The 21,950-nt window shown below is 50.6% G+C and overlaps 1 protein-coding gene across 1 annotated transcript; it reads left to right on the top strand.

Annotated features, from left to right (window-relative positions):
* The first annotated feature begins 427 nt into the window (after positions 1-427).
* On the top strand, positions 428-20,348 carry FTCD (formimidoyltransferase cyclodeaminase). Its single transcript, XM_036769395.1, has 14 exons — positions 428-603; positions 2,638-2,821; positions 4,776-4,904; positions 5,872-5,960; positions 7,645-7,824; positions 9,003-9,140; positions 9,241-9,372; positions 9,926-9,987; positions 11,336-11,465; positions 13,182-13,343; positions 14,287-14,330; positions 14,785-14,923; positions 16,453-16,548; positions 20,153-20,348. Exons 1-14 carry the CDS (start codon positions 550-552, stop codon positions 20,237-20,239), a joined length of 1,626 nt encoding a protein of 541 aa, XP_036625290.1. The 5' UTR covers positions 428-549; the 3' UTR covers positions 20,240-20,348.
* The last annotated feature ends 1,602 nt before the right edge of the window (positions 20,349-21,950 follow it).

A 21,950-nucleotide genomic window follows, 5' to 3' on the forward strand; every position in this document is an offset into this window, starting at 1 on the left:
CATCCTTATACCAGGCTCTTATGAATAGACAAAGCACCTGCAAACGTGAACCTCCCCCGCTCCCATGTTTGACCTCTTGCTCTTGTCCTTGGTTTGGGGTTGGGAGCTTGCCTGGGGCCACCCGGCCACCTTGTTCACCCAGCCAAACCAGATCCCTCCCTGATATCAGGATCCTGTCCTGGGTACCTCTGTGGCTCAGATTGGCTCTCTTTGTTGTCATCCTGAAGCCAGGCCTGGTCTCCTTCGGGTGTGTCTGCATCTGTCCCCCTACAGCAAAGACCAGCTCACATGAGTCAGATAGGGGGAAGCTGGGTCTGTCCTAGGGTTTCTCTTTACTCTTCCCTTCCCCCCAATGTCTTTTGCTTGTTTGAACAAGGAGAGTCCAAGCTCTCTGACGCGCTGTGACTTCAGGTGGTTAATAAGAAGCCACAGGGAAGGGTAAAGTTTAGTGGGTCCTGGTTATAAAGCGCCCTGGCCATCCTTGGCAGAGCTCGCGATTTAACCACTGGTTAGCTTCAGTGCAGGACCCCCGAGGGACGCACCTCCAGGATGTCTCGGCTGGTGGAGTGTGTCCCCAACTTCTCCGAGGGCAACAACCAAGAGGTAGGACACCACTTGCGAGGACCCTGCAGGGGAGAGAGGAAGCCCAGTGAAAGGGAAAGATCATTTCCCCAGGTTTTGTGGCTGGCCGCGGAGGTTGCTGGGCTTCCTCATCCGTGACGCTCCTCACCCATGACCTTCTTCCATCTGCTGGGAATTTGCTGATTGATTGGGGCACGAGGGTGGGATCACTATGGAAGGATCAGAGGGAGGATTCGCACACAGCCCCCTGGGTTATCTCTCTCCGTCTCTCACTCTCTTCATGTGTAAAATGAGAGCATTGGACTCACTGATACTTCAGGTCCCTTTCAGTTTCAAATGTCTGACCCTATGATCTTGGGCTCCCGGCACTTCCTTTCCCTCTCTGGCCTCAGTTTCCTCTTTGGTAAAATGAGTGGCTTTACGCTGAATGGCATGTGCCTTGCCTTCCAGGACACCATGACCCTCCGAAAGTTTGACTTTTGTCCAAAGGGGGATGAGATCTGTCATTGATGGTTCAGAGACTTCCAACCGTGAGAGCTAGCTCCATCCCAAGCTTGTGGGAGGGGGCTTCAGATGAAGACTCTGCTCCCACCTCTGATCCCACTGACCTGTTGGGTAGACAGACAGTACTGGGCAGTACAAGAGAACTTGGGTCCAGAGTCAGCAATGTTGGTGTCATTTCTGTTTCTGTGTGACCTGGGAAAAGCCCCTGTCCCTCTGAAGACTTCAGTTTCCCTCCCTTTGAAAGAGGAGGGGGGGGGTCAGACAGCCATCTTGGAGGCCTCTCTGGGCTTCACATCCCATGTATTTAAGGGGGCCCATCAACTATGCAGCTTCACAGGCTCTCATGCCCAGGGAAGCATGTCTTGATTTGAAAAATCCACACCTTGTTAGATGTTCCTCCAGGAGTCTCCATTTATCCTGGCTCTAAACAGAAATGTACATAGTGACCCAGGGCTCATGTTCTTTTCTTAGAAATGAGCATGAATTTGATTTTTTTTAAAAATCTCTTTACTGATCAGAACAGCAAAGCCATGACCACCCTATAGAAATTTTAAAATGGTGATTGGTTTCGGTTTTTCTCAGTTGTGGGAACCAGGGAAACCCATTGGCTTGGGGTGGTTGGGTGGCCAGAGGGGCACTCCATGATCTTCCCTCAGATCAGTTTTGGGAGGTAGAGTCCTGGGTGGTGGCAGGGGATGTGAACCCACAAGGCTAATTAATGTGTGTCTGTGGCCTCAAACCCCTAGAAATGGCAGCCATGGCTGCTGTGTGGTAGGGGAATTTCAGACATCGATTTTGTGAGTTTGGGACCCACTTTGTGGCTAACCTCAAATGCCTTTTGTAGCAGCCATGGACGCTAGGGGTGTGGTGAAGGTAGGGACAGGAGAACCAATGGCCACCAGCTCCCCTTTGCCAGCCTTCTCTGCCAGGCTGAGCAAACAAGGTTAGCTCAGATATTGTCTTTATCTGGTCAAGCCTAGTGGCCTCTGGGATAGATATTTGCATAGTAGAAGGGCCCTTTCCTCCATGAGCTGCAGAAGCATGTTGGTATTGAGAGGAAAGAGTCCTGGCCTGGAATGAGGAGCAATCAGGTAAGCCTTCACTAGCTCATTGTGTGACCCTGGTTCTCTCTGGACCTCAGCTTGGTTATCTCTCAGATGTGGGGTGAGTTACTGATCTCTAAGGTCAAAGGAGCATAGATAGAGAAGTGCAAGGGACTTCTCAACCCCTTGATTCTAGCTTTCAATGTTGCAATGAAGACCAAGCTCTTCCTGTGAGAGGCAGTGTGGCCAAATGGGAAATGGAGCCAGGAGAGATGGCAGTTCCTCAGACATTAACAGGAGGACAACTGGCGAGGCCCTTTGCTCCTCTCAGCTGGATGTTTCTCATTTGTGAGCTGGACACTACAATCCCTGTGGTGCTTTTCTCACAGAGTGGCTCTTCTGGGGCCCCACTGAAGCCATGTACTTGGTAAATGCTATTGGAAAAGGTGTGATCATATGGGGAAACTGAGGCCTGAATGATTGTCCTGGGACTCCCGTCTCTTTGCAGGTCATCGATGCAATTGCCCAGGCCATCTCCCAGACCGCAGGCTGTGTCTTACTGGATGTAGATGCAGGCCCTTCCACCAACCGGACAGTGTACACCTTTGTGGGAACCCCTGAAGATATCGTGGAGGGGGCCTTGAAGGCTGCTCGGGTAGCTTTCCAGCTCATTGACATGACCAAACACAAAGGTGAAAGGAGAATGGGGAGGTGGACACCCTAGGCATCAGCCCTGCAGCTTAGGCCCTTAGCATGTGGTGCAGTGGTTAGAACAAGGCCTGGAGGCAGGGAGATCTGGGTTTGAGTCCCACTGGCAGCATTTGTAGGTCTCAACCTCTGATGTTTTCCTTCTTACTCACCTCTCAGGGTTGTTTTGAGGTTCAAATGAGATAGTATTTGTATAAGACAATGGCCGAGGGCCCAGTGGCTTCTCCCAGGAGGGGCCCTGGCTCTGGCATCAGACAGACCTAGCTTAGATCTGGGGAAGCCCAACCCCCAAAAGGGGCAGGATCAAGTTTTTTGTCTTCTTATGCCTTCTCTGATTATTTCAGGAGATCCTCCTTAGACAAAGCTTAGATTTAGCTCATGAAAAGAGCACTGACTTTAAGTCTGAGGAATAGGCCACTGCCCCTGCCTCTGCCACGTGTGAACTGTGCCACCTTGGGAAAGACATTTCCCCTCTGGGAACCTTGGCTTCTGCCTTGGTCCAACAAGAGGCTTAGATCAGTTCACCTTTGAGGTCTCTTCCCGTTCTAGAGCCAAGAGCTGGATAGTACATTCTGCATCTCAGAAACAAAGGAGGTGAAGCCCAGAAAGGACAAGGGACTGACCCAGGGTCCCCCAGCTCTAGAGCTGTGATCTTTGGGTGTGGTCTGTGAGAAGAGCCTTGCTCTGGCCTGTGATGTATGGGATGTGGGCCTCTGTATAACCAGGCTGACGTTGTGTTTCTGGATTTTGTGAGTTTGGAACCCACTTTGCTGCTAACCTTGAATGCCTTTTGTAGCAGCCGTGGAGGCTAGGGCTGTGGTGAAGGTAGGGACAGGAGAACCAATGGCCACCAGCTCTCCTTTGCCAGCCTTCACTGCCAGGCTGAGCAAACAAGGTTAGCTTCATCAGCTGTCTTAGCAGAAGGCCACAGGCACAGCTGGAGGCGAGAAAGGCTGCAGTGTCACACTGAGTGACTCAATAGACACGTGTTGTCTTTCTGATGCCACTCTGGGTCTCAAGGAAAGCTGAGTGATGGAGGGGAGCATCATAGAGTGAGAAGTATTGATACATTCCCTAAGAATTCCAGCTGTGGACTGGGAGGCGACAAATCCCTGAAATACAGACTTTGAGATACCCTGGAGAACTCAGGAATAGACTGTCTTGGGAGCCCACCATTATGGCAGACCCCCTGTGGCCCACCAGCGCCCGGATATGGCACTGGTCCACAAAGATGACTGAGGAGCCAGGCTCCCTTCTGTCTGCTCTGTGTGTATTCTGAAGGAGCACAGGAATGTCCACGCTGCCTCCATTACATTAGAATGAAAGTTTCTCGAGGACAGGGGCTGTTTGGGCATTTCTTGGCATCCCCAGTGTTTAGTATAGTGCCTGGAACATAGTAGGGCATTAGTAAATGCTTGTGGATTGATTACTTTTGTTTAACTGTGTAATAGTCTGGAGACCATTGAATGAACAGCTCCTTGTACTGAGACCATCTCCATCCAAGCCCTGATAAAAATAGAATAAGGTTTGAAAAGCCCTCCCCTCACAAGAACTTTGTGAGATGAGTGGTTCAAGGATTATCACCCCCATTTTATAGATGATCAACTGATGCTCAGAAAGCTCAGAAGATTTAGACCTAGCAGGAACCCTAGAGGTCATCTTGTTCACTTGACAGATGAGGAAACTGAGGCCCAGAGAAGGAAGTCACACAGAAAACTGTTAAAGCTAAGATTCAAACCAAGATCTCCTGAGTGGGAAGAGACAGGTCCTAGAGTCTGACAGCCTGGATCCAATGTCTGCCTGGTTTTCTCCTCTGCACCAGGAGGGGGTGAGACAGACCCCTCCAACTCTGCAGTTCTGTGATCCTAGCTCTCTCCTTTCTTTTGCACCCCTGGCCCCCACCATCGCCTTGTCTATTCTCCATTCTGACTCATGTAGGTGAACATCCCCGAATGGGTGCCCTCGATGTCTGCCCCTTCATCCCAGTGAAGAATGTTACCATGGACGAGTGTGTGTTGTGTGCCCGCACCTTTGGCCAGCAACTGTCACAGGAGCTCAGGGTGCCAGGTGAGTAGGGGCAAAAGGGGAGGTCTATTCCCCCTCCTGCCTTGTTCCCTACTGGCTGGAGGGTGGGTGTTTTAAAATTAAAATGTGGAATTTGTCTTTTGTTTGGCCCCTGGGAGTCATTTCCCCTTTAGCCCCACCCTGGAATCTTCCCTCAGAACAAATAGATTTCAGTGCCCAGGTGTCGCCAAGTCTGCCTCTTTCTACCTCCCTGGCTGACTCTCTCGTGGGAAGAGGGTAGTTGGTTTTATTCTTAAGCCTCCTGGACCAAACATGCGCCATTACTAGGAACCCGGCACCTTGCTTGTGGTTTTTATTTATATTTAGCTAAGAAGTGTGTGGATTCTTCTGGTTCTTCTTTCTTCACCTGGCTTCACTTCACTCAAGGCTCAGAGAAGTCCATGACAATGCACTGAATCTCACCATTTCCATTTTCCATATATACTCAGATGAACTGAACTCCATTTAAAAGGGGCTTGGTACCAATTGCGGTCTTCCTTTTACTTCCCCTTAAGCTCATGTGGAGTCATGGAAAAAGTCCTGTCCTGGACTCCTGGAGACCTTGGTTCTAGTCCTGATGTTGCTGATAACTGGCCATGGGACCCTTCTCTAAACCATGTCGCCCCTCTTGGGGCCTCAGTGTCCCTGTCTTAAAATGAGGGAGATGGACAAGCTGACCCTCAGGTCTCTAATCTCCTGTGGTTTTTAGCAGATAGCAAAATGAATTGAATTGAGTCCCTGCTCCTTCCAAGAGAGAAGTAATCATGGGTCGAGGGGTGTCCCGTTAGGCTGTTCCAAAGTGGCCACCTAGTGGTGTCTTTTTAGGTTGTCCCATGTGGACTCCTATTGGTGTCCAGTCTGACCACTGTCACGTAGTCCTCTCATAGCATCCCATTAAGCTGTCCTAGGTGGCCCCCTAGTGGTGTCCTGCTAGTCCAACTACTATCCTGTGGTCCTTCTTTCTCCATAGTTTATTTGTACGGAGAAGCAGCTCAGCAGGACCAGAGGAAAACATTGCCTGCAATCCGAGCAGGCGAATATGAAGCTCTGCCTGAAAAAGTGAGTTCCCTTGAATCCTTGAGCCCTGGGCCATATGTGCCACAATGTGTGTGTGTGGGGGCACGGAGCTGAGATCCAGAGATGGTCAGTCATCAAGCATCGGTTAAGTGCCCACTGTGTGTCAGGCACTGGGCTAAGCCCTGGGGATACAAAGAGGGCAAAGGCTAGTTCCTGCCGTCAACGAGCTTCTAGTCTAATGGGAGAAACAACAAACAAAATAGAGCTCAAATGCTGTGGGGGTGGAAGTGGGAGGTGACTCTTGCAGAAGGTGGAATTTGAATTGAGTCTTGCAGGAGGATCGGGTTGACTTGGCAAGGTGGGGAGGAGGAGCATTCTAGGTATGGGGAACAGCCAGTGTGAAGGCAAGGAGTTGGGGATGTCATGTGTGAGGAACATCCAGGATCCTGGTATTCCTGGATCCCGGAGTATGGGGGAGGGGGGGAGGAAGGGGTAAGAAAATGAGAAATATGGGAGGTTGTGAAAGGCTTCAAAAGTCAGAGGATTTTATATTGGCTCCTGGAGTTAATTGGGAGTCACAGCAGTTTACTGAGGCTGGGTGTGTGTGTGTGTGTGTGTGTATGGGAGTGGGATGAAGTGCTTTAGGGAGATCACTCTGAGAGCTGAGGGGAAGATGTTTCAGATTGCAGAGAGAGGAGGCAGGCAGACACCCTAGCAGCTATTACGATAGTCCAGGTGTGAGGTGATGAGGGCCTGGACCAGGATGCAGACAGTGTCGGAGGAGAAGGGAGCACACTGGAGAGATGCTTCAAAGGTGAAATCAAAGATGTGCAAAGGTGAAATAGACAAGAGATGTTACAAAGGTGAAATCTATAGAGATGCTTCAATGGGGAAATCCACAAGAGATACTTCTGAGGTGAAAGCAAAGATGTGCAAAGGTAAAATTGACAAGAGATGTTGCAAAGGTGAAATCAACAAGAGATGTTGCAGAGGTGAAATCCACAGGCCTTGGCACCATATTGGATGTGGGGGGCGAGAGAGAGTGAGCAGTCCAGGGTGACAGGTTGTGAGCTAAGGGACTGTGGGTATCTGGGGGTGCTCTCTACCGTGATAGGGAAGGTGAGAGGTGAGGAGGGTTTAAGGGGGGAAGATAATGAGTTCTGAGACAGAGAAAGAGGAATCAGGGAGAATCATAGGTTGGTGAGAGAATCACAGAATTGCATCATCTTAGAGCTGTGTAGGAACCTCAGGGACCACCATGCTCACCTGGTATTGGAGTCATGGACCCCTAATAAGAGCCAAGCCAGAGCCCTGAAGTTAGAACCAGGGGAACTAAACTGGAATCTTACCTATGCTACTTACTGCCTGAGTGACCTTGGGCAAGTCCCTTTTCTCTCTCAGCCTCAGTTTCCTCATATGTAAAATGAGGGGTTTGGACTAGATAAATTCTAACTCCAGCTCTATCTCCCTGGGTAAATTTCCTATCTGGTCTCCTAAGACCTATCATTGGAAAGACATGTCCTTTTCCCATGTGTCTGGAAGAGTGCTGAAGTCATAAAAGGTATGTGTAGGGGAAGGGGAAGAAGTAGGGTGAACAGGGGCATTTGCCCATCTTCTGGTTTCCAGAAGCATTTCTTAATGGACAAACAGGTCCATGGCCACTTCCAAAAGTCAGCCCTCCTGCTGACCCTGGGCTCCTCGGCCCCAATGCATTTTGTTCCCACAGCTCAAGAAGGCTGAGTGGGCTCCTGATTTTGGTCCCAGCACCTTCATGCCCACATGGGGGGCCACAGTCACAGGGGCCCGGAATTTCCTTATTGCATTCAATATCAACCTTATCTGTACCAAAGAGCAGGCCCATCGGATTGCCCTGAACATCCGGGAGCAGGGACGGGGGAAGGACCAGGTAAGGACATCCCAGGGGACCTCAGTGGAGCTTCTCCCCTAACAGAATCCTGCTTGAAGAGCAGCAAGACACAGGGGTGAAGAACCTGCAGCCTTGAGGCCACGTGTGGCCCTCTAGGTCCTCAAGTGCAGTCCTTTGACTGAATCCAAACTTCATAGAACAAATCCCCTTAATAAAGGATTTGTTCTGTAAAACTTGGACTCAGTCAAAAGACTGTACCCCAAGGACCTAGAAGGTCACAGTTTCCCCACTCCTGAACAAGAAGTTACTCAGAGAGACTGCCATGATGGTAGAGTGAATCCTGGCTGCAGAAGGAGAAGACCCCACCTAGTCTAGGCTCTTTTGGCAGCTAGCTCTGTGATCTTAGACAGTTACTTCTCTGGGCCTCAGCTTTGTAAAGAGTAAAATGAGTGGGCTGGACTAGGTGACCTTTAGGGCCCTTTCCAGCTCTCTGGCTCTGTGACCAGTATGGAGGAGATGAGCAGACTTATTAGACCATATGAAGCCTGCATGAGGAGGACAGAGGGACCTGTAGGGGATCTGAGGGGGTGGGGACACAGAGGAAGGGATGGATGAGCTATTATGGTTCATTTTTGCCCCACCTAACCTTTTGGAGAGGGCTATCATCCACACTCCCTCAGCTTCTCAGGTCAGGCCAGCGCTGGGGTGTGGGGGGTCTGGCTGCCCCGTCTTTATCTAACTTTTTGATTATTCCCTTTTAATACTGAAATCTGTTGAGATCCAGTCTGAAATTTGGGATGGTCTATGGCCCAACAGTAAAATCTACATTTTATTTTCCTCCTTATTTGGTCTGGTTTCCTCAATAATGTTTACTAAATAATGGAGCCTTTCTCCAGTTTTTTGCCCACAGGAATGTTGTGCACTGTTTAATTCCATTTTGTGCACTGATGCTCTCCTCCTCTGATCTGCTCTTTGCTCTGTACATCTGACACTGGTCCTGCCCATGCCAGAGGCCTGTCAGCCGCTTTCTTACCAATGGGGTCAGAGCCAAGCCATTAGACCTGATTGGTCACTCGGAAAGGGAGAAGGAAGCAGACCCTATGTTCTTGTCACTGATAAAGGAAGTGAATTTGATCACAGCCAGATCTCCCTGAGAGCAAGGAAAAGGGAAAGAGAGGGGCATGCCCAGAGTTTGTGAAATAGGTTTCTTTTTGTAGCCTGGGAGGCTAAGAAAGGTTCAGGGCATAGGCTGGTACCTGGATGAGAAGAACATTGCACAGGTGTCCACCAACCTTCTGGATTTCGAAATCACTGCCCTCCACACGGTATATGAGGAGACCTGCAAAGATGCCCAGGTGAGCCCCCAAGGTTGGCCCACTGCAGATAATCCCCACATAGTTCCAGCGCAGCCCTCTGAGACTGCTTTGCTGATGTGTTTTCCTTCTGGCCTGCCAGGAGCTGAATCTGCCAGTTGTGGGCTCTCAGCTGGTGGGCCTGGTCCCTCTGAAGGCCCTTCTCGATGCAGCAGAGTTTTATTGCAAGAAGGAAAGCCTCTTCATTCTGGAGGAGGAGCACAAAATCCGACTGGTAGGCCCAGCCCTGGTTTGGCTTAGAGCCAACTACAGACTCCTGGGAGGGAAGAGGCCGCATCTAATCCTCCTTTTACAATAAGGAAGAACTGGAAGCACATGGAGATGATGGCTCAGATATCTGAGCCAGGGCTAGAACTGAGGATTCCTACTTCCTAGGCACAGACCCAGAATATCCTTAGAGCCCAACCTTCGGGCCCCTGCAGGCTCTCCCTGAGCCCTCTGGCGAGGGGGAGTCCATCCCCTGCAGAGGCAGCCCCTTCCTCAGCTCCAATGATCACATTGAGCCTAAACGAGCCCTTGCACCTTCTCCCCACTCTCCTGGCTCTGCAGCCTTTACTTCCCGCCTGCTTCCCTCCCCCATCCCCTGACCAGCCTCACCCCCTAAATAAACTCCCCAGCCTGGGGAGCCTTCCGGTGACCTTGGAGCCACAGGTCAGCCATCTCCGGGGTCACACCCATCTCTGGCCTTCCCAGCAATCAGAAGGAGCCTCTGGTTAATTGGGCATCTTTTCATCTTGTTCTTGCCATGTGGTCTCTTGTCATTTTAGGTGGTGAACCGGCTGGGCCTGGACTCGCTGTCCCCCTTTCATCCAAAGGAGCGCATTATCGAGTAGGGGGAATTGCCCATCCCCTCATGCTAGAGCTTGGAGGGAAGGGCCCTGAACCCCCTTGGCCTGAGTGTCTCGCGACATGCCTGTGGGCTCTGGGATGAGCCATCCAGAGACGGCCACCTTGACCTCCCCACTCACAGCATTTCTCTGGGCAGACCAGCCTGTGAAATGGGATCATGACTTCATAGACGTAGAGCTGATGAGTGGGTTCCATCCAATCCTTGTTTTACAGAGGATACTGAGACCCAGGAGGGTTAAGGAATTTGTCTGAGGTTACTGGGCAGTACAGCTAGGCTTCCCCAGGTCCTCTCTCCCAGCTCTTGGGCTCTGAGGGAGGCCGTTCCATGTCCCAGAGAAGAGGACTCGGCCTCCTAGAAGCCACTGCCCAAATTACATAGCACCCAGCTCATCGCTGAGCTCATTGGAAATGCCACTGGCAACAGTATCATGGTCCTTTCAAAGGCTGCTGGCCTCAGGGTCTGCATTCTGAGGTTAGAGCCAGGCACAGGAGAGGGTCACTGGAGGTCATCCGTCAAACCTTTATGCTTCAGCCCTCCTCCCTCCATGAGGCAGGGCAATGATGCACAGTTCATGCCCACAAAGACACTGCCCGCTCCAGCCATCAATGCCTGATGGGCGGTGCTGTCCTGCCCACTTCCATGAAGGCAGCTTGGCCCAGGGAAGGTGGGCAGAGCTCTTTAGAGTCAGGAGGTGACTTAGCTGTAGGGCTTTCGGAAGTCATTTGATGTAATCTGGCCATCAGTAAACAGGGATGAGAATAGGTGGGAGATAGGACTCACCTCACAGGGTTGTTCTGAGGCTCAGGAGAGGACAGGATAAGGAGCTTTGCAGACCTGGAGCAGGAAGTGCTCCAGGCGGGAGGAGCCCTCCTTCCTTGTCCTTCTGCATTGTCTTTCCTTCCCAGTGAGACCCTGTCAGGGCCCAGGGTGTCCAAATGGGAGGGTCAGGTCTCTGATCTGTGACCACCTAGCTGTGTGACCCTGGATGAGTCACCTGTGCTGTGAGGGGGAGAGGGAGGATTTGGTGACCTTGACTAGGTTCCTTCTGAGCTGGTTGTTCTAGGAGCCCAGGGCTTCATTTGCTGTTGGAATAGGATTTTCCTTCATGAAAAGGGGGTGGGAAGAGAGGGAGGAAGGGGTGGCAGATCACACGAGGAGCTCCCAGCAGCCTCTGCTTCTCTAAGTGCTGCTTCATGGCAGCCGATCAATCAATGAGCATTGATGAAGCGCCTATTGCGCGCCAGGCACTGTGCCCAACTATGGGAATGCAGACACTTCTGAGGTGTTTCCTGCACCCTCACCTTTTCTCTCGCCTCTTGGTCCGTAGGTACATGGTTCAGGATGGCGCGATGACGGGGAGCTTAGGCTCAAAGTCGCTTCGTGCTTTTGTCCAGGACGTTGGGGCCCGCTCTGCCGCTCCTGGGGGTGGCTCTGTGGCTGCAGCCGTGGCCGCTATGGTAAAGACTGCCCACCTGCTTGTGATGAATGGGAGTGGGCTGGGGCTGACCTTCTGCCTCTCATACACTGATGGCTTCCTGCCGTGGTAATAGCAGTTTCATGAGCCTTCTGGTTCAATCCCATTCAGCAAACATTTATTAAGCACCTACTGGGTGCAGAACCTTGGAGTGATTCCCAAGAGAATTAGGATGTTTAGATGAGATGAGGACCATGCCTTCGTGGTGCTTACAGCCTCCTCTTCCACAAGACCTTGCCTGATCCCTCAGAGGTTACTCCATACCCTTGTGACCCGGAAGGACTCGTAGCCAGAATCACCAATTGGATAGTCTCACTCTAGCTAATCTCTGAGTGGCATTTGTCTTGGGGCTAGTGGACCGTTGGAAAATCAGCCAATTTCTTTAGGTAAATACAATACAAAAGCAAAGTTTGGGGAGCAACCCTGAGATTACATTGTTGTTGGTGACTGCCTGGAGGAGGAAGCTCTCCCAGGATGGGGGCCCGGCCTGGGAGATGGGGCGTGGGGCATAGAGAGTAAGCCTCAGAGCAAGAGAGACCTGTGTTCGAGCCTTTCCTCTGCCACTGCCTCTGGGCAAACTTCAGAGCAAGAGAGACCTGTGTTCGAGCCTTTCCTCTGCCACTGCCTCTGGGCAAACTTCTTCTCTGGGCTCTAGGACTAAGACTAAGTAGCAAAGAGGGTGCTGATCTATATTGGTAAAGGGGCTTCATTGCCTGGGAGTTCCTTAGGCCAATGAAATAAAAAATTAGGGAAGGGTATTTCTTTGAAGAAATTGACTGATTTTCCAGCAGTCAGCTAGCCTGAGGACGAGCATCCAGAGGAAGACCTCCAAATTAGACCCCAATATGGAAATCCATCTTACCCGACAGGAAAGTAAGGGGAATGATAGAAGGGAGGGCAGATTGGGGGAGGGGGAAGTCAAAAGCAAACACTTTTGAGGAGGGACAGGGTCAAAGGAGAGAACAGACTAAATGGGGGGTGGGACAGGATGGAGGGAAATAGAGTCTCTCACAACATGACTGTTATGGAAGTGTTTTACACGGCTACACACCTATAACCCATATTAAATTGTTTCTCTTCTCAGTGACGGTGGGTGGGGAGGGAGAAAGGGAGAGAATTTGGAAATGAAAGTTTTAAAAACAAATGTTAAAAATCGTTTTGACATGCAACTGGGAAATAAGATACACAGGCAATGGGGTACAGAAATCTAGTTTGCCCCATAGGACAATAGAAGGCAAGGGGATAAGGGGAGGGGAGTGATAGAAGGGAGGGCAGATTGAGGGAAGGGGTAATCAGAATGCACACTGTCTTAGGGTGGGGGAGGGGGGACATGGGGAGAAAATTTGCAACTGAAAATCTTGTGGAAATGAATGTTGAAAACTAAAAATAAACTAATTAATAAACCTCATGTCAAAAAAAAGATAAAAAGCAAATTAGACCCCAAATTAATCTCCTTTTCATGAGGCTTTGGAGGCTGCCCCTTAGCCTTAACTTTACATCTGTGATCCTCCCAAACCTTCAGTGGGTGATTTCTTTAGGACCAAAAGACCTCTATCAAGGTGCACCCAACTCTAGCCTCCAACCTCTATTTGCCCTTCCCCACCTGCACTATTTAAGCCCATCTTGGTGGAAGAGTGATCAGCTGATAATAATACTAATAAAAAGAACCCATTGGGTAAAGGAGCCCATCTCTTCTCAGGGGGCAGCACTGGGCTCTATGGTGGGGCTGATGACCTATGGAAAACGGCAGTTTGAGCACCTGGACCCAGCCATGAGGAGGCTCATTCCCCCCTTTCATCAATCAATGAAGGAGTTGCTAGTAATGGTGGACACGGATGCAGAAGCCTTCAGTGGCTACATGGCAAGTGACAGGCCTCCCGGGAAAGGGGCGGCCATTGGACTGGAGATGGAGGGGGCTTAATGCTGGGGGTCCCACGGGGAGCCAGAGGTCCTAGGTGACAACTGGAAAGGGCATAGGGCTGGAGGGCCCAGGAGAAGCCTGGGATCTGAGGGGATGGTAGCAGTCTCCTTTTCCTGACCTGGATAGACAGAATGACTTTCCCCAGCTCATGCAGGTAGCCGATCAGAGGTGTGTTCTGAGACTGAGACCCAGAGTGGTGAAGTGGTCTGCCCGAGGCTACCCAGGGCAAGACAAATTGTGACCCCTGATTTGGAGGTTCCCCAAGTTCCCAGTATTCTTTGTACTCTTCCAGGCTGTCTCACATGCCTCTCAAAGTCCAAGCCTGCTGGTTGAGAGGCTTGGGGATGGAGAGGTAGTGTTGGGGCTGTAGCTCAGTAATAACTAGATGGTTTAGAATCTGGAATTCTTTTCCCAATCTAGCCATGTGGTCCACCTTGTCTTTGCATGAGCCTAATCCAGTGAACCATGTGGAGTCATTCCTTTGCCCATCAGTAAGATGGGCACCATTCTTTTTAAACTACAAAGCCCAAGGGAAGTGGCAATTCCAAGAGTCCCTCTGGAGCAGGGCCCTTGGGTCATCCTCCATTGTGGGCTGAGCCCCACCACACAGGCAGAGTAAAAAGCTCCTAGAATGCTGTTGGCTCTTCATGTGAGCCTTGGTGGTGTTCCAAAGTCGATAACAGCATTGGATGTGGTCATTTCTGCTCTTTCCCCCTAGAATATTCTCTTCTTCCAATAGAAGGTGCACCCACTCTTTGAGGGCAGGTCTCTCTCATCTGGTCTCTGTATTCCTGGCACTTAGCGCTTGGCACACAGTAGGTGTGTCACCAGATGTCAGCTGATAAACTGATGATCTGCTTTCCTTGGGTTTGTTTCTTTTCAGGAAGCAATGAAGATGCCCAAAAACACACCCGAGGAAAAGGAAAGGTGTGTGCAGTACCCCTCTTCTGGGTAGATGGCTGGATGCAACTTCCCTGCCATGTAACTGTCGCACTAGAGGGCGACATTGTCAATCAGGAAAGGGATTCCTTCAGAGTTGGGTATAAATTTCATTTATGGAAACTGAGGCATATTTCAAACTACTATTGGCAAATGGCAGGGACCCGAGTTCAGGGGCTGTGTCGCTGGAATTCCTGGGAAAGTTCAAAGAGGGAGGAGTCCAAAGCCCTTACCCTGTCATTAGGAGAGCTGGTTATTTAAAATCGTCATATTTTAAAGATAAAGAGCCCTTTCTGAAGCAGACAAAGCCCTGACTTAATCTGTTTTCTGCTGTGGAGCCTTTTTATGCAGTTTTGTGAAAGCAGGTTCTGGGTGACCAGATACCTCTCCAGGTTCTCCCAGGCAGGGACTGGGAGCCAGGTGACTTCTTCTTTCTCTCCAGGCACACGGCTGCCATGCAGGAAGGGCTGAAAAGGGCCATTGGGGTCCCCTTGGGCCTGGCTCAGAAAGTGAATACCCTGTGGCCAACTTTGAGGGAGATGGCGCTTTATGGGAACCTGGCATGCAAATCGGACCTGCAGGTACTGGGCCCAGGAGCAGAGTGTGCTCCTCCCATCCACTGAGGTGGCAAAGGGCTGGCCTGGTGGCGCCTGCATAGTTATGGCCCCAGCTGCCTTCAGCCCCGGTCTCCCCCACAAACCCACATACCCATGAGTGGAAGTCAACTTCGTCAGGGGTTTGTTGTTGAATGGATGAGGGAAAACAGAATGCATTTCTTGGTGTGGTGGGATCACCTTATTGTTCCTAGTATCATAGATCTAGAATTGGACAGGACCTAGGAAATCAGCCAACCCTTTGTTGTGCAGAAGACAGTCAGGCCAGTGCCTGGCAACTCTGTCTCCTCCCCTCAGGTCACAACCTACTGCTAAAGTCTGTAGGTATGGCTGCTTAAAATGGCCACACTTCGTCAAATGCAGGTCAGAGCACAGAATTTTCATCCTGAAAATGTGACCTGAATTCTGGACCAAAAGCCCTCTTTTGACATTTCCTCATGGCATGGAGATAACCCTGGGTCCTCAGAGCTGATGCCCACCAAAAGCTCACTGAAGAAAATAATTCCTTAAAAATTAGAATCAAGCAAGTGGAAGCTAATGACTCTATGTAGCATCAAGAATCACCCAAACAAATCAAAAGAATGAAAAAATAGGAGAAAACGTAAAATACCTGACCTGGAAAATAGATCCAACAGAGAGAATTTAAGAATAATTGGACTACCTGAAAGCCATGATAAAAGAGTCTGGACAGCATCTTTCAAGAAATTTTCAAGGAGAAAGAGAGAAGAGAGAAAGAAGAGAGAGAGGGAGAGAGACAGAGATAGAGAGCAGAGACAAAGACAGAGACAGAGAGAGGGGGAGATGGAGAGAGAGAAAGAGAAGAAAGAAGGGGGGGAGACAGACAGAGACAGAGAGATGGAGATGGGGGGGGAGGAAGGGAGGGAGGGAGAGAGAGAGAGAGAGAGATGGAGATGGGGGAGAGAGAGAGCGCACTCAAGAGTACACTTTCATACTTTCATATGCTCTGGAGGTTTGTGGATGACATTCTGCTGACTGTATCAATGCTCAGAACATTGTAGAATCCTAGATGAAATATAAAATCAAACGAATTCAGTCTGATCACCCAAATAGGAGAAACCAAGTGAATGCAGAATGACTATTGTACAGATTATGACAAATTCCACCTGGTGACACAGGATAGTTAGGCTCCAGTAGTTCAAGTTTCTGTTATACATTGTGGTGCACACTCCACCCCAGAGACGAGCATCCTTGGGAGAAGCCGGCAAAGCCATAAGGGACAGAGAGCACAAAGGCCCGGGCACTGCTGGATGAGACTGCAGAGGCCATCTGGTCCAACCCCCTTATTTCACAGATAAGGAAACTGAGGCCCAGGGAGGAGGGACTTGGTCAGTCATGCAGCCAGCCTGTCAGGAGATGGAGGAGGCCAGGGCACTGGCTCCTGTCTGAGGTGGGCCAGCTGGTTCCAGGATATCTGAGGAGGGCCAGTTGATTCCAGGATGTGAGACAAACTTTTCTCTGCTTTGGGCTTGTTGCAGGTGGCCACCAAAGCTTTAGAAACAGGCGTTTTTGGGGCCTATTTTAATGTTCTCATCAATCTAAAGGATATAAGTGATGAACAATTTCGGAGACAGGTAAGAAGTGGGAGGTGGGGTGGGGTGTCCACGTAAGCCTGACTGAGCCACAGTCTTATTGTGGTAGAACCCATGGGTCCTCCACCTAAATTGATTAGGCTAAGGCCTGCAAAAAAACTGGGAGTCTGGAAATGGTGGAGGGGCGGAAACATAGGGAGAAATGTGATAGTCACTCTTCTCCAGATGGGGAAACTGAGGGCAATCCTTGTGTCCAAGTATTTCCAGAGTCTAGATCTACTTTGGGGGAGTCTTTCCCTCTCTTGGCTCATAGTCCTCAGCCAGGAAACCCAGGGTAATGCAGGCTCCCGACTCCTGGGACGCTGAGACTCACTCCTCACTTCACGGATCCAGCGCAGAGAGCGCTGGAAGAGAACTCAGAGCCATCCAACCTAACCCATACCTGTCCGATAGAAAGGACACTTCACTTTTTTTCTGGGGCTCCCTGGTGCCCTCGCATGGAGGAAGCATTGAATGAGTGAGTGCTTGTTGATCGATCGATGATTGCTCCCGCCAGACCCCTGCCAAGAGTCCTCGTTGTAGCATTCGAGACAAGGGGTCAGCCAGCCTTTGGTAGAAGACATTCCCCCGTGAGGGGTACCCTCCCTCCTTCCCCTGAGCGGCCGGGTCCATGGATGGAGCGCCGGCATGACAGGAAGGGTCAGGTAGCCGCGCCCCCTCTACATCCCCCGGGGCCAAGCGGAATGAGGCAGATCCCTCCTCTCAACACAGCACTCAGGGGCTGCTCCCCCCAAGCTCCCCCGTTTTATCTTCTCCCCACTCCCACTGGACTCATCTCCAGTCTCGACATCCTAGTCTGGAGGCGCGTAGAGTCACGATAGCACAGAGGAAGGTTTCACTAGAAGGAACTTTTGGCCCCCCAGGTGGGAGATACCTCCCAGAGTCCCGTCTCGCAGGAGCTTGAGGCCCTCCACTCCCCCCAGGCAGTGCCCGACCTCCGCCCTCTGGTCCCCGCCCGCCTCCCCCCACCTTGTCTTCCTTATGCCCGCTCGCGGGACGCTCTCCCCTCCAACCAAACTGGCCGCCGGCTATTTCCCAGACTTCTGCGTCCACTCTTCCGGCCCAGTGCCTTAGCCTTGGCAGGCCCCCGTGCCTGGACAGCCTTCTGTCCTCTTCCCTTTGTGAGAGGGGAATAGATTTGGAAATACAGGGGCCCAATTACTTGATAGAGAAACTGAGGTCGAGAAAGGTGATGTGATTTGTCTAACATCACACAGAGTCCAGATCCCCAGCCCCCTCCTCCCCCCGCCTGCCCCCCTTGGCTTCAAAGCTCAGGAAGCATGTCCTGATTCCCCCTCTTTCCCTCTTCAAATTAACTTTGCATTTACTGACCCTAATTCCACCCTCACCCCAAGCCCCAACCCCAGCTCACCCAGGAGAGCTTCGCTTGGAAGGGTGCCCAAGACAGCCCCACTCCGTTGGGGCTCAGCTTGGTTGGTCCTGTGCTTCTACAGGTCTTTCCATCCCTTTTAATCCCTTTACTGTACAGTCTTCCTCATTAGAGTGGAAGCTCCTTGGGGCACCAACTGTTTTTCCTAGCTTGTTTTTGGTCCTTTTCAGTGCCATCTCCTCCTCTCTACTTCTCCAAATGCAACCCTCTTTCAAGGCTCTACTTAAATTTCTACCTTTTTGGTAAAGCCTTCCCTGCCCATCCCAGGCAGATATGAATTTTTGTGTCCTGGAAACTCATTTATTTTCAATTAGTTCAATATATTTCTTGAGTGCCAACATTGCCAAACAATCAAATAGTCAGCCAGAAAGCACCCATTGTGCTTTCTAGAGTTTTTCCATTGTGCCCAGCTCTGCAACATGGCTGGGTGCTGAAGGAGTCCCTGAGGCATTTTAGGGGAAGCCCCTGCCTCTCTCAGCAGATACAAGGTGTCCCAGATTAAGCATAGAGTGATCAGAGGCTTCCACCTGCATGAGTCCTCAAAAGCTCATCCCAAGCTGCTAGGGGTGTCTTTCTCCTTCGGTCTCCTCTTTGGTTTTCTCCATCGACCATCACTCAGCTGTGGAGGCTGCCATAACTTGTGATGGAACCCCAGCTAATGTCTCAGCTCTGGATGGGACCAAAAAAGAGACTAGAAGTGGAGACATGAGTGGAATTGATAGGGGCCTTGGGCAGCCTCAGTGGAAAGATGGGGCCAAGTCATACCAATAATGAAGCCTGACTTTTTTCTCTAACACCTTTGCTTTAACAAAATGCTTTACAAACACAATCCTCCTTGAGCCTCACAACCACCCAATGAGCCAGGAACCACATGGATTATTGTTCCTGTTTTAACAGTTGAAGAAACTGAAGCTTAGCAAAGTCAAGTTATTTTCCCATGGTCTCAGAACCACTTTTAGTGGTGAGATTGAAACCTAGCTCTTTCTGGCTCCAAGTCCAGCATTCAGTGCCAGATATGAAGCCCTTCCAAGAAGAATCCCATTCATCCATCCACCCAGTCATCCATCCATCCATCCATCACTCCATTCATCCATCCACCCACTCATCCATCCATCCATCCATCCATCACTCCATCCATCCATCCACCCACTCATCCTTCCATCCATCCATCACTCCATCCATCCATCCATCCATCCATCCATCCACCCACCCACTCATCCATCCATCCATCCATCACTCCATCCATCCATCCATCCATCCATCCATCCATCCATCCATCCAATCATCCCTCTATCACTCCATCCATCCATCCATCTACCCAAGAAGGCTTACCTACAAAACCAGAGGTAGACTAGGTGAACTCTAAGACCATGGGATCTCCTACGGGTGAATGGGACCTCAGATGTTGTCGAGTACAGCTCTCTCATTTTACAGCTGAGGAAGCTGACGTCCAGGTGTTGAGGTGTAGAGGTGCTGGGACCCTGAAGTAGTGACACGAGTCCTGTCTGAATGAAGTCAAACTAAGCCTTCTTTTATCCAAAGACAAGGTTTATTAGAACATTGAAAGAGGTTAGGTATGATTCTAAAAATCCGCCATATTGGCCAGACTTAAGGAATGTAAGCATTGTCTAGACTCAAGGAATATGAGCACTTTGATAGAGGCAAGATGGATCTTATAGACAGAAAGACTGTGGGAAAGATCTAGGAGTGGCCAAGTAGTCTGGGGTGACTGGGATACGATTAGGGGTGGGAAGTGGCCAGGGGCGATCCAGAGGTAACAGACAATGAAGGATTGGGCTAGGTTAGAGGTAACAGAATTGGGAGACTGGGCTTGGGCCAAAATGAAAGGCCAGTCAATTAGACTAAAGAGGCAGAAGAGGCAAGATTTGAACCCAAAGCTTCCCACTCCACATGCATTGTGCTTTCTATACCCCGGAAGATCAGAAGTTTAGAGTTGAAAGGACTTTAGTGATCATCTAGTGCCCCTCCTTTCTTTAGAGAAGGTAACTGAGGCCCAGAGAAGTTAAGCAACCTGCCCAAGGTCACACAGGCTGGCAGAGCTGGATCCAGTCCAGCGGCCTGCCCTGACTCCCTTGTGGGTTTTCTTCTTTCCCTCACACTCTGTGGGGGAGATTTCTATTTAAAGGCAATGTTTTTAGCTTGTTTATAATACATCCCTTAATTTATCCTATCCAGATGCATGAAAAAATTTCTCACCTCCTGGATGAAGCTCAGAGCAATGCTGACTCTGTGCTGGAGTGCCTGGCAGCTCGAACAGAGTGAAGAACCTGGCACCATCTGGGGGAGAGCACAGCAACCTGCCCCATTGCTCCATCCATCTATCCATCTCTTCACCTACCCACCCACCCACCCACCCACTCACCCATTGATCCATCCAACCATCCATTCATCCATCCATCCATCCAACCATCTATCCATCCATCCATCTATCTACCCACCCACCGGCCCACCCATCCATCCATGTGTGCACTGTCCCTGGCTCAAAGATAAGCCCTTCTGCTTCTTCCTCAGGGATGAGAACAGAACATAACAGTGCAGGGGGAGGGGGGGTAGGGTTTAAAAATAAAGTTGTGATTGCACTTGAAGATAAGGTGCTCCTGAGAGTGACCTGTTAAATGACAAAGGTTGTTTACTTAGTGTGACACTGCCCCATCCTGAAATGCTGATCTTCATAATTTGTAAAAGACTGCACGTTCAAACCAGATCACTTCCTTCTCTTCCTTCTCCCTGTTCTTTTCCTCCCCTCCCTCCTCCTCCTTCTCTCCCTCCTCCTTCTCTCCCTCCTTTTCTTCTTTCTCCTCTTTCCTCCCCTACCCTCACTCTCCTCTGTGCCATCCTCTCATCCCCTTCCCTCCTCCTCCTCTCCCTCCTTCTCCTCTTCTGCTCCCTTCACTCTCTTCCATTTCCATCTCTCCCCTCCTCTCACCCACTTCTTCCTTCTTCTCCTCCCCCACATTCTTTCCTATCCTCCTCTTTCCCACACCTTTCTCCCTCCTCCTCATCCTCTTCTCCACTTTCCTCCTACTTCCTTCTCCTTCTCCCCTTCTCCTCCACCTTCTTGGTCTCCTTTTTCCACTTATGTGACCTGGGGCGAGTCCCTTCACCTTCTTGAGCTTCAGTTTCCCATTCTGTAAAATACAGGAGTTGGACTCAGTGGCCCCTAAGGTCCTTTCCATCTGGATCCTTGGAGTCTCAGAGTCAAAGGCTTGGGGCCTCCCCTAATGCCCAGCCCCTCACAGTAGGCATTTAACCCATGTTTGTGGAGTTGTCCTGAGCAGTGGGTTTCTCCCAGTCACTCGCAGTGCCAATGATCCTGGTTGGCTCAGAGGAGTCACCCCAGGTTTCCTACAATCTAATTTTATTAGCATGCAGTCATCCCAGCAGGGCCTTATTTCTGTTTTCCAGATGAAGGCACTGACCTCGATGGGGTACGCCCTAAGGAGAGGGAGGGTAGGTCTGTCTCACCTTGGACAATCCTCAGGCTGAGCGATCCACACCCCGGATCGGGGAGGGGGTGGCCAGAGCTGCTTGGCTGAGGGGGACCCCAATGCAGAAGCCTGAAGGTGTGTGGGGGAGGAGGGTTACATTTGGGGTGTTCTACTTCCCACACCCCTTCAAGGTTCAGCCCTAGGAGCTCAGCCTTTGAGAAGCCTTTCCTGAACCCCTCTCCGCACCTTGTGGATCCTCTCATCATTCTGTCTTTGTTTTGAGCACATGTAGGCAGGGAGAGGTAGACGGGGCAGTGGTTGTGGAGACAGAAGAGCCAGTTCAAATCTCCTCTCTGATACTTACCACTCATGTCACCTTGGGCAAATCACTTAACCTTTGTGGGCTGCTTCCTCATGTGTACCATGAAGGGGTCTGAGGGCCCTCTCAGACCTAGACCTGTGTCTATGTGGGGGACCCTCCTACCTGGGAATGTGCTGCTTCCCCTTCCTGGAATATAAGCTTCTGGAGGGCAGGCTTTCTTTCC

This window comes from Trichosurus vulpecula, chromosome 7, assembly GCF_011100635.1.
Source record: "Trichosurus vulpecula isolate mTriVul1 chromosome 7, mTriVul1.pri, whole genome shotgun sequence".
In the NCBI taxonomy this organism is placed as follows: Eukaryota; Metazoa; Chordata; class Mammalia; order Diprotodontia; family Phalangeridae; genus Trichosurus; species Trichosurus vulpecula.